Below are 12,129 nucleotides of genomic sequence, written 5' to 3'. Positions count from 1 at the left end.
GGTGAGATTGATTACGCTGTTTTCCAGATGAGGAAATTGAGGCTTAGACTGTCACAGCCACCTGCCCAGAGACCCTCGATGCTCTCCAGAATTGAGCCCCCATCACTGACAACCCCCCTCCGCTTCCTTGCTCCTCGCCTTTAACTTCCAAAGACCCAGCCCATGACGGGGGCATTCCCTGGCACTGGGTGTCAGACGTGGGTGGGAGGAGACACCCTCTTCAGCCAAATAGCCCACGCAATACCCTTGAGAGCGTGAAAATACCCTTGACTCTGGTCCAGCTGCTATGGCCAGCGAATCAGCAAGGTCTGCATCAGATGTGACTTACTATGTACTAAGACTTCATAAGGGCTGGTCCCTGTGGCTTTGTCCCTGCCTCTGCTGGGCCTCTGAGTCTGCCACGCCCTTCGGCCCACACACTCCCTGAGGGCTTTTTAGGGCCATCCTGCTGTTGCCAGTGCTCCCAACCCCTTGATCTGCCTGGTGGTGTTGGGGGCTTCTCCTGTGAATGTTTTTTCCTCCTTGTCCAAGCTGTGGACCAGGCAATTTCTAGGCACTTACTAAGAAAGAGAAGCATCAGGAGAATGAGCTGAGCTCCCTCGTGCCAGATCACAGTTGGCCTCGTTTCTGGTGGGGCTGGCGATCCTTTTGCTGTAGTCAATCTTTCCCCAGCAAACAAAACCTGGGGCCCATGCATGCGGACTGCTCAGTATCCAGCTCAGAAGAAGGATGTGTGAGAGTCTCTTGCTGATGGGGGAAAGACACAGTGAAGGTACAAGTGTATCAGAGCTGTGGGAACCTTAGTGACAGCCTGGCCCAACCTCTTTGTCAGACAGAGAAGCAAGCAGACATAGCGGACTGCTCAGTATCCAGCTCAGAAGAAGGATGTGTGAGAGTCTCTTGCTGATGGGGGAAAGAGACAGTGAAGGTACAAGTGTATCAGAGCTGTGGGAACCTTAGTGACAGCCTGGCCCAACCTCTTTGTCAGACAGAGAAGCAAGCAGACATAGCGCAGGGAGGGCAAGTAACTTGCCCAAGGTCACACAGCAAGTTGGTGGCAGAGTCAAAACCTGAACCCAGGACCCTTTCTTGCTAGTACGGGTTGCTCTTCATATCGCTCCCTCTCTCTCTGCTCCCATCTTCAACCTCCGAAGAAAAGCTTAGTCTATAGCTCTCAGCCCCTCCTTGCATCTCCTGCTAGAATGAGAACGCATTGTGGTTTGCTGAGGTTTCCAGATAGAAGATGTTACCAACCCGGCTGGAGCTGAAGGGGTTTCTCCTGGGCTGTCCTGGCTTGTTCGGGGCACTGCTCAGTGTCACTCACAGAGGGAGGCTGAGCCATGCCTCCCAGCCAAAGGTCTCTCACTGAGGCTGGCAAGATGCTGCAGTGAATCCTCTTGCCTCCTATTCTGAATTCACTGTCAAGCCCCTGCCATGCCTGGCAAGGCTAGCTGCCACTCACAGCTTCTCTTGTGGCTCCTGGCCGGGCCTGCCAAGGCTGGTCTTACGTAGGAGGCAGGAGGGCAGATCCTACAGCTTAGAGCTGGAAGGGCCCAGCCCTGGCTCCAACTTAGGGATGATTGGGACTTGCCCAAGATCACAGCCGTCTGGGTTGGGACAAGGTTTCTAACATGGTGCATTTTGGCTTCAGGCTCTGGGCTCTTTCCAGTTCTCAGATTGTGAGTAGCAGGGAGCCAAGTGACAGAGAACTCATATTTTCAAGTAGAGAAACTGAGGCCCAAACAGATTAAGGTTCTTAGCTGTGGTGATCCTGAGAGTTGGAGGCGTGGTTTCCAGCATCCTAGACATGATCCACAGCTGTCCCAGGGCTGTTGGTGACCCTGGAGTCCTGGTGAGAATTCTGCTTGCCTATACTTCCTTGCTCCCTGAGGTGACTTTTCTTGGGTGGATTTCCTAATGGACTTTTACCCTCCTAAGGGCAGGATAAAAACATGTTCAGCATCATGAGAAAAAAGTGCTGGGGGACCTCAAGGGGTCTTTCCATGTCAACATATTTGAGACTCACACACCTCCTGGAAAAGAATACTTGCTGCTTCAGTTGCAGTAGGAAGGATGCAGGTTATATGTGTGCAGGAACTTCCAGACTTGGACAATTTATATGTCATAAAGAGGTCTTCAGGATTCTCCTGTGGGCTCCTCCTAGAGGTTATTAAATATTCCCACTGTTGGTGCAAACCCTGACTAGCATAGTGATGGCACATCAGAGTTTGCCAGGGGCTGGATTATAAACATCTCATCTCCCAGGTGAGTGGGGCAAGGCTGACCATTTTGCAGGCCAGGGAGTTGAGCCTTAGAGGCTTTAGCAAGGCTTTTTATTCTGGATGCTCCATGTGTCCCTGCTCCTATATCCCACCCTCTGGAGCCAGACAGTTGGGGTAGACCCTGCCTGAAAGAGGGGGAGTGGATGAGATGGCCTTCAGGTCTCTTCAGCCGTTTGCATCCTGCTGTGGTGATGAAGACTGTCCCTATCCTCACCTCTATTCCTCTGAGTTGTAGCTGAGAGAATGTGGCATCTCATCCCTGAACCTTGTTCTGTCTCCTCCTGGGCCTTGTTCTTGCTCCAAGTACGAGGCGTTCAGTTCCCCAGAGGGGCCCGACCTGGGGAAATGGAGAGAAACCACGTGTTTGGGGCCCCGGCAGGAAGTCGAGCTCATTCCTTGGGCCACGGGCCAGCCTGTTGCAGCCAGGAGCTCTGGCCTGCGGAGAGAGGTCTCTGTGCTGGCTGGGCTGGGTGTGCATGCCATGTGGTTGCTTTGCACCAGCAGATGCAGCCAGACAGAGGGAAGCGGACAGGGTAGAAGTGGGGGCCACACGTGCAGCTTGGTGGCCACTTCTCTGAGATCCAGGGGGCCAAGCATTGGGGCCTTGAGGTGCTGCTGGACATGAGCTCTGCCACTTGGTAGTGGAGGGATGAGGCAAGCTAGAGAGTGACGGGGCCTTGGGCATGTTCTGGGTGCAGTCTCTCCATTGGTCCAGTGAGGTGCTGAAGGTCAAGCACATCGAGGGTCCTTCCATCTTGGACCATCCTTGATTGTTCCAATCAAAGATTTGCTCCAGCACTTTTAAAGCTCTGCTTTTTCCCCAACCATTGTGCTCTTAATTACAAACCCTAGATTGCTAGAGGTCATTGCTTGAGCCCACCATAGGAAGGGAGACTGAAGATGGAGACCGGGATGGGTAACTGAAGCCACCTAGCACATCCAGACAGAACCAGTCCTCAGCATCACTAATGCCAGTTCTTATTGTGCATTAGATGAGAGCGCTGATGAGCCCTTTGAGGAGTCACAGCCTTGCTATAGTTCATTCTTTTTATTCAGAGTCCAGTCCTAGCTAAGAGAACAGGTTCTGGAGTCACACTGCCTGGGTTCAAATCCCAGCTCTGCTATTCCATAGCTCTGTGACTGAATCTCGGTTTCCTCACCTTTAAAATGGAGCCAATAGTAGGACCTATCTCATGAGGCTGTTGGGAAGTCACACTGTTGGAGTTTGCTGTCACCGTCATTCTTTTATTGTGTCATTATCCTCCACTGCCTATGCTTGGGCTGATTTTGTCTGCAGAAGTGACTCCCTTTGGGATTTGGACTCAAAATTCTGATGACAGTCTCTTATAAGTCTGCTTATACCTCAGAGATGTGCCCTCACATGGCTGCCTACCATGTGCCAGCAAGGGCTCCCCCTCTATGCGGCATCTCAGTTCATCCTCACAGTGCTCCTCACTGTACAGCAGGGGAAACTGAGGTGCAAAGAGGCCCATGGGTGGTGGAGCCAGGATTGGAACGGGGGAGGCTGGCCTGGCTGCTGGTCTTGAGCCAGCCTGAACCAGCCTCTGAATGCAGACCCCTGGGGTTGAGAACTGCCTGGTGGCTGCTGGGTGTGAATATATTGGGAATCACAGCCAAGATGGGTGCCTGGGGGCAGGGGGACACTGTTAAGGTCTCCATCTTGCCCCAGGCTGGTGATATTCCTGTGCTCAAAGGAATAATCTCCTTCTCACGCCTTGTCTAGGCGTTGGGCCAAGCTGAAAGGGTCCTTAGAGATCACACACCCTCAACCTGAGCGGGACCCAGGGTCCAGGGTCATGCAGCCAGCCTGGAGGAGAGCCAGGGCTAATCCGTGGGCCGACTCCAGACACTGGATTTGAAAAACAAAGCAGGGACTTCTCGAGTCCTGCCCCTTGTGGGCCACATGGAGTCAGGCAAGTGCCCAGCTGGACAGCATCCCCCTTGTCCCCTGAGGAGTTGCCCTCCTCTCCTGCCAGGCCCCTTCACCCCAACGTCCAAAGGTTAGAGGTGGGAAGTCCATGCCTTCAGGAAGCACCCCTGACCACAGCCCAATGGGCTGATGTCTCTTGTTGCAGGAGGTGAGGGGGTTCTACCTTACAGCATGACAAAGAGGGGTCAGATTGAGGGGAGGCTAGAATTTGCCAGGCGAGACCCCAAGGATGTGCGGAGAGGTAGCTTGGGTAGGGTCAGATGTGCCCCCACAAAGACATGAGCTGGAGATGGGCCTGCACTCACACACACACACACACACACACACACACACACACACACACACGCACACACACATCTTTCTGCATCCTGTGCAACCAGTCGGGCACAGCTTCTACATGCCAGGCTTTGCCTGTGCATGGCTCAAATGAACATATCAGACTCCAGAGAGGTGGGATTTGGGCTCAACTCTGCCACAAACTGGCTTTATGGCCTTGGCCAAGTGACGTTTCCCATCTGAGCCTCGACTTCCCCATCTCTTAAGTGGAGCCTTTCCCTCAAGGGCGGATGTCAAACGCAAGTGACGTTTTGTGTGTAAGAGTGGCAGCTTGATTCAAATCTATTGGGTCCTCATTTTCTCCTCTCGATGTCTGAATGAAACCACATCTTCTGGGGGCTAAACATCAACCCCTACCCTTCTGTTCCAAAAGGGCTTCCTGACAGAGGAAGGATTCGAAGGGAGTAGAATTGCGGGCCAGGGCAAGTCCAAAGCCAAAGGCCCTGACACATGCACATTTCAAGGTCGTTTTGCTCAGCCAATAGAGACTTTGCAATTGGTTTGGGTTTTGTTTTGAGGCTTGGTCTTTTTGGTTGAATCTACATGCTGGGTTCCTCTAACAGTATTAGAAGCCCAAACCAAGATTATCCTCCATGAGGATATCTTTACTGTTTGAGCAGCTCAGGACTTGGTCAGGAAAACATGTGCTTTGTTTTTTATTCAATTTCCCTGGAAAAACAATGATTTGAATTCAAGGAGAAGAGGAGTATAGGTTTCCCCAAATTCTAAATTTGAGGGCTTTCTTTTCCTTTTGAAGTAGGAGTGGAGTTCTCCCCCTGGACCCCGGAGGTGTCCCCACAGCTGATGTTTTTCCAGCTGCCTGTCTCCCCAGAGAGTGTGGAGTGGCCTCCAGAGTGGGGTCAGGGAAGGGGCGGGGGCCAGAGCTGCCTGGACTGGGTGGCTCAGCCTCTGAGCTCCCGAAACGCACCTGTAGAGGCCGTGCTAACATTTCCCAGCGGTGTGACCTTGTGTGACCTTGCCACTTACCCCTTCTCAGTCTCACTTAATTTATCTGTAAAATGGGGATTATGATTCCACTGGGTGGTTTTTGAAGAATTCATCACAATCACAGAAGGTCTGAGCTGGAAAATGCCACAGAGGCCTTCTTCTCTTTGTCCAGTGGGGAAACTGAGGCTCACAGGGGAAGAGGATGCTCTTAAAACTCTCAGCAAATCAGTGGCTTGTCCAGACCTAGACCTGGCTTCCCAACCCCAGTTAATGTCCTTCTCACTTCATTGGGACCAGGTCCTGGATTGGGGGGTTGACATTTCCATGCTGGGAACTGGGTACTGTTTTCTTTACAGAGACTCTGAGTAGAAAAGAAGAGGGGTCCCTGGCCATGGCCCCTCCACGGTAGCCTATCCCTGAGAAGTTCTTTATGTGTGGGTGTTTGTTGAGGGCAGGGGGTAACCTCAGGACCCCACTGCCTGCCCTGAAACAAGTAGTGAGACTGCTTGGGGACATTGTCCTTGTGTTCCCTGGGGTCTGGATCAAAGCCACCCTGCAGATATAAACACTAACCTACAGATGTTTGTTCTCTCTCAGGGATTTCCTGGAGACTTTGGAGAAAGAGGCCCTCCAGGACTGGATGGAAACCCTGTAAGTATTTCAAGTCTTTTGGAATAGAGAAGAGATTCAGAGTGAACGCACAGCAGGTTTTAGAGCCCAAGCTTTGGGGTCAGACAGACCTGGGTCAAATCCCAGCCCTATGACCTCCTAACTAGGTGTCCTTGGACAAATTACATGACCTTTCTGAACCCCAGGCTTCTGTCTACCATGGATGCCCTGTGACCCCCTAGGAGAGTCCCCAGCCCAGTGAGCCCCTGGGCCCAAAGCCCCAGGCTGCACCCCATCCCCACAACTTAGGAAGGTCACTCCCCACTGGAGAGGCTCTGGTTGCTGCCATCTTACAAAGCATCAGAAATGTTTATGGGCCGGCAGTGGCCTGAGAAAGCAAATGGTTTGCAGGCCCTGTTTGGAGAGAAGAGCTGAGTTCCAGAGGAATTTCCACTACAGGCGTGTTTATAGAGTTTGTAAATAATTCGAGGCTTGAGCTCTGTTAATGGAGGAGCCAGGTCAGCCTGCCCTGGGGAGCTGAGTCTGCCTTTCTCTTCCCCTCCCAGGCTCCAGGCCCTGTGGGAGAAAGTGTTCGTTCTCAGCCTGGAGTGCAGACACACCCAGAGCTCTTTGGAACACCTGCCATGGTCCGCATCTCTCCTTGGGGCTTCCAGCCTGAGCAGTGGTAGCCAGCTGTGCCCTCTGCAGAGGTGCCATTGGACCCATAATCAGCTCTCAATTCCATGCTAGTTTAGTTCCACAAGTGTTCCCCAAGGCTGACCCAGCCAGGCTACCTTCGGGTTTAAAGCCCCCAGAGCCAGATGGACCTGGGTTTGGATTCTGCTGTGCTACTTGCCAGGCACGTGAACTTGGGCAAATTGGTTCACCTCTCTGAATCTCTGTTTCCTTATCTGTAAATGGGGCCAGCCTCAGAGGTCTGTCATGAGAATGAAATGAGGGGAGGGAAGGTGTTCAGGTCACTGCAAGTGTTCAGTGGATGGAGCTATATAAAGTACCAGGTAATAGCAGGGCACAGTCCCTGCCCTCGAGGCGCTTACAGGCTACCACCCCAGTACATCGCAGAAGATGCAGTGGGATGGGTGGGATCAAAGAGGTCCCAGGTGCCGTGGAGGAGGGAGGAAGGAGGTGTTTCTCCTCCAGGTGGAGGAAGGAGCACCAGCAAAGGCATGGAGGGAGAGAGCCCAGCCTTCCCAGCAACACCTCACTTATTAGATTAGCCTTCACAATATGCGATGTCATCCTGGAAGTTGCCTGGGGAAGGGGCAGGGATGGCTTTATACTCATGGTCTGGTCTCAGCTCTGCCACAAAGTTGCTGAGTGACCTTGGACAAGTCGCTTCCCTTTGCTGAGCCTCAGTTTCCTCATTTTAAAGCCAAGGCTGCTTCTTAGCTCCTTGTTTCCTTCTGGGTGGCTGTAGAGATGACCTCCCATCTGTCTGGGCAGCCCCAGGATTGAACCAATGAAGGAAGACAAACCCCCTGGGGGATGTTGGCAATTCTCATTGCTAATCACAATTTCTAGAGCTCCTTATTTTTATTCACGCCTTTCCATTTTGAACTTGAACCAAAGCCCTCCACTTGTCTTTCCTTGTGCAGCAATGGAAGATCCATTTTTAGCGATGAGGAAACCGAGGTTTAGGGGGGTAAATCACATACACAGTCTTATCTCCTGACTCCAGGCAAGAGCTCTTTTAGCATCTTGGAGCCCTGGAAGGAGGAAGCCTGAGAGCTGGGATGGGAAGGACGCTCCAAGGGCCCCAGCCCCTTCTGGCTGAGAGAGGGAGGGAGGCTGGCCTGGTGGTTCTCAGCTGGGAGTCCTCATGGCTGCGTTATCTCCTTGCACCTGACCTTGGCAAATCACTTACCCTCTTAGGCCTCAGTTTCCCTGATTGTAAAGTGAGAATGCCAAGCACCTGGCACATCTTTATTACCAAGATCAGGATTCCACCAGTTCTGTCATACTTATAATTGGACGACATTGGGCTTGGAAGTCCAGCCTCCCCATTTTACAGATGTGGAAAGCTGATGGCAGATGGGGAGGGGTGTGGTCCAAACTCCAGGCCAGGCTCAAGAAAGTCACAGGAGTCTGTGGTCAGGAATAAAGAATGGTCAGCTCTGAAAGATCCTGCTAGGTGCCCTCATGCAGAATGGCATGGATGGAGGGGCCCTGGAGGAAGACAGGGCAAGTAACCACCTTGGTCTCTATTTGCAGGGAGAATTGGGCCTGCCAGGGCCCCCAGGAGTCCCCGGCCTCATTGTAAGTACACAGATGCCTGGGGGCGGGGGGCCAGGGATAGAGGCAGGGTGGAGCCAGGGTGTTGGGAGCAAGCAACAGGCCCTGCAGGGGAGGTTGAAATGGCCCCTCGCTAAAAAACCCCAGGAGGGGCCCGGGAAGCAGGACAGACAGGGGACTAAGGGAGGAATGCCCTGCTGTGTGGCCTCAGGTGGGTCACCTACCTTCTCTGAGCCTGTTTCCTCATTAGTTAAATGGGAATGGGCACTTGGAGCATGAGACTGCCAGTGTGCTCTCTCACCTGCTGCATGTCCATCTCTCTGCAAGGGAGGTCTGGGCAGGTGATGGCATGCCCATTCAACAGGTGAAGTGCTTCAGGTCCCGAGGGAGGAGGTGGCCGGCAGAGGAGCTGAGCCTCTTGGTCACGCTGGGTAGTCTTCTTTACCCTTTTTGTCAAGCATTGACTTTGGAGCCAGACTGCCTGGGTTCAAGTCCCAGGTTTTCCACATCCTGGCTGTGTGATCTGCGCTAAGTCACTTACCCTTCCTGAGCCTTAGTTTCCTCATCTGTAAAATGGAGATGATAGTAGAGTCCTCTTGGAGTGGTTGTGAGTATTAAATGAGGCATCATATGTACAGTCTTTGGCACAGGATCTGGCACTCGGTAAATGCTCACTTGGTGGAAAATATTGTTATATTAATTATTATTATTACCTCCTGAAATGCCCAGGACTGATAGAGGCCTGTACTCAGGGAAGAGGAAGATGAGCTGACCTCTGACTCCATCCAGGTTGGGTAGGCCTTGACAAGTGGTTCTATTAGCCAAAACCAGGGCCCCATGATGGTGGACCTTCAAGGGGTGAGTCTTGACCTTGGGCTTGGATCCAAGGTCCAGTAAGAGGCTAGAGCCCAGGAAATGACTCTAGGAGCACCCTCCCCACCGCTCTGTCCTGTGGGTCATTCCTCATATGGTTTGAGTCTGAGGGGCCATCGAGGGACACAAGTAGACTGTCCCCTAGCTTGACAAATGGGCTCCCAACTTTGCCACTCCAGCAAGTGTGCCAAGAACTTCCACTCAGAGGGAGGCTGGAGAAAGCCCCAGAGGGAGTTGGGGGACCCCTTTACTCAAGGGAGGCCAGTCCTGGTCGGAAGATCCAGAGGCCCCCAGTGGCAATCTGCTCCTGCTCAGGTGGGTGGGAGCAGGGCCAGGATGAAGAGGGGTACAAAGTCACATCAACCTGAGTCCGAATCTTGTCCTTGTCACCTCCTGGCTTGTGAACTTTAGTTATGGCTTCACTTCCTTGAGCCTTAGGGACCCTTTCTATAAAATGGGACATTGTACCCATTCTTGTTAGAGCCACAGGTACACACAGTCTAGTCCAGTCCAGTGATAAGAGGGCAATCCCTGGAACTGGACCGCCTGGGTTCAAATCCTAACTCTACCACTCATTTAATTGAAATCCTGATCAAATTTCTTAACCTCCCTGTGCCTCAATTTCTTCATCTGTAAAATGGGGATAATATGAGTGCCTAAGTTGGAGGATGGTTGTGAGGATTTAAATAAACTAATACATATGACATGCCTAGTACATAGTAAGCACTCAAGAAGGATTAGTTATAATAATTATAGCTTGTTTTATCATTATTTTATTATATTACACACACATATGGTATTTTATGTGTGGTAGCAGCTATCTGAATTGCTGAACTGAGAAAGATTTCAAAGTCACATTGGAACGCAGTGGGAGAGGGTGTTGCAATTGATTAGCAATGTCTGCCTTGGCTGGGGATTAGGAAGTGTCGACACATGAGTCATACATTTGTCATCCCTGATGTCCATTCAACAGGACTTTGCAGGCACCTTCTTTGGCACAAGGAGCTGACCTAGATGCTTTTAAAAAAGAAATATCTGCAATGACAGTTAGAGAACTCTCTAGAAGTCTTCTAATCCAGTCCTCTCTAAGCCCAGCAGGAATCCTTTCTGGAGCATCTTGGTCATATAGTCATTAAATTCCAATTTGAACACTTCTGGTGTCAGAAACTCCCTTCCTCTCTGGAGCCCAGTTTGTTTGACAGAGCTCTCATTGTTCAATGTTTTCCTGTGTATTGTGCCCAAATCATCCTTGCTGTCCCTGGCAGAAGCTGTTGGAGGTGTAAAGGTGGCTGTTGTCTGTTCCTCCCAAGACTCCTTCTGTAAGCTAAACAATCCCAGTCCCCACAGCTTTTCTGAAGGGATGTTTACATATCCTGGCTGTCATCCTTGGTACATGTTCCTATTTGTCATTGTCCCAATGTCCACCAGTTTTGGTCCTGAGAGGGACAAGAAAGTCGCCTGGCTGAATAAACACAGATTCTGGAGACCAGCCTTTGCCATCACAGCCCTTGGCTTCCTGGTTCTGCACAGAGCTCTTTCGTATCTGTGCTCTCCTCTGTGCTCCATAGTTAGGGTTGCTGGATGAAAGACAGGATGCCCAGTGGAATCTGAATGTCAGATGCAATAGTTAGAACACATTTATACTAAAATATCATTCATTGTTTATCTGACATTCAGATTTAACTGGGCATCCTGTCTTTTTATTTGTCCAGTCTTGCAACCCTAATTCACAGCGTCTCTTAGGAGAATCCCATTTGGCAGATGGAAAAACTGAAGCCCTTGGTCAAGGTCACATGCAGGCAGGAGAGGATGGAGTCCTGGTGGGAGGCCATAACTCCCGACTCCTAGTCCAGGACGGTCCTGTCCTGCCCCCTTCTGAGGGGCCTGAGCGGGGGGCAGAGCTCCTGGCATTCCTGCATTTCTCAGACCCTGTGCCCGTGGGGCATTGCCTCTTCCCAGCGAGCTGATCTGTTCTGCCTGTTCCTCCCTCTTGCCCCGTATTTTTCTCTGGCCACTTTCAGCCTCATTTCTCCCATTTTTAGATTCCCTTCACTGCCAAGGTGAAGTTCCCTCTCTCCTTGTCCCTGGCGGTCACAGGCTGGCCCTGAGCCCACCAAGTCACCACTGCTCCCCAAACCAGTACCCCTGCCCACCCTGGAATTTTGGGAACAGCAGTTTCTGTGCCTGGGAAAAAGTTAGTTTCCCCAAAGAATTGGAAAAGAAAGAAATTTTCTAACCAGGAGTTAAAGAGGAAGAGGGATCGTGAGTCACCTATGGTTTTCCAGAGGATGTGGGTTTTTAGCTGAGCAAATGGGAATTCCATGTATTGATAATCATGTCAGTGGAGATTCAAATTTATTCAATGCCTTCTGTCTAGTCAGCTGGAGCAATTTGCATGCAGACTGAAGCCGAGCCTTCCCCCTGTCCCCCGGGTCCTTGCAGCCGGGAGGAAGGGCGAGAGAGGACAGACTAACATTTATTGAGCGTCTGTCTGCTGTGTGTGTGCTTGACATGCATCAGGCTGTGGAAGCCTCACCACGCCTGAGGTCGCCAGCTAGGAAGTGGAAGGGACAGACTTGTAACCCAGTCCTGTGTGTCCCCAATCCCAATAAACTGCCAGTGGCCCCTTCCAGCCTCGGAGGTGAGAGTGCCTCAAAACAGCCCCCTTTGAGTAATTGAAACCCTTTGGCTGGCCCTCAAGAAAACTGTGCCTGCTTCCAGAATTTGCTCAACAAAGACCATTTCTGTCTTTTTTGTTCAGAGTGACACAGAGGGAATTTTGGTTCCTCCATTTAATGAGACTCAAAGAACATGTGAGACAGCCAAACACCCAGCATGGGGTGTACAGTGGACTAGTCCACCATATTCTGTCACTGA

The 12,129-nt window shown here is 51.5% G+C and overlaps 1 protein-coding gene across 1 annotated transcript in view; it reads left to right on the top strand.

The window, feature by feature from the left end:
• Positions 1 to 12,129, top strand: part of COL27A1 (collagen, type XXVII, alpha 1) — a gene marked incomplete at its 3' end in the record, with an annotated part of 129,804 nt that overhangs the window by 50,246 nt on the left and 67,429 nt on the right. The window contains exons 15-16 of the mRNA XM_008583912.1: positions 6,115 to 6,168; positions 8,359 to 8,403. Of these exons, the coding sequence (XP_008582134.1) occupies positions 6,115 to 6,168; positions 8,359 to 8,403 (99 nt within the window). The remainder of the gene's footprint in view (positions 1 to 6,114; positions 6,169 to 8,358; positions 8,404 to 12,129) is intronic.

The sequence above is a fragment of the Galeopterus variegatus genome, unplaced genomic scaffold (assembly GCF_000696425.1).
Source record: "Galeopterus variegatus unplaced genomic scaffold, G_variegatus-3.0.2 Scaffold3081, whole genome shotgun sequence".
Lineage (NCBI taxonomy): Eukaryota > Metazoa > Chordata > Mammalia > Dermoptera > Cynocephalidae > Galeopterus > Galeopterus variegatus.
Note: the sequence above shows the minus strand (reverse complement) of the source record. Positions and strands in the feature narration are given on the sequence as shown.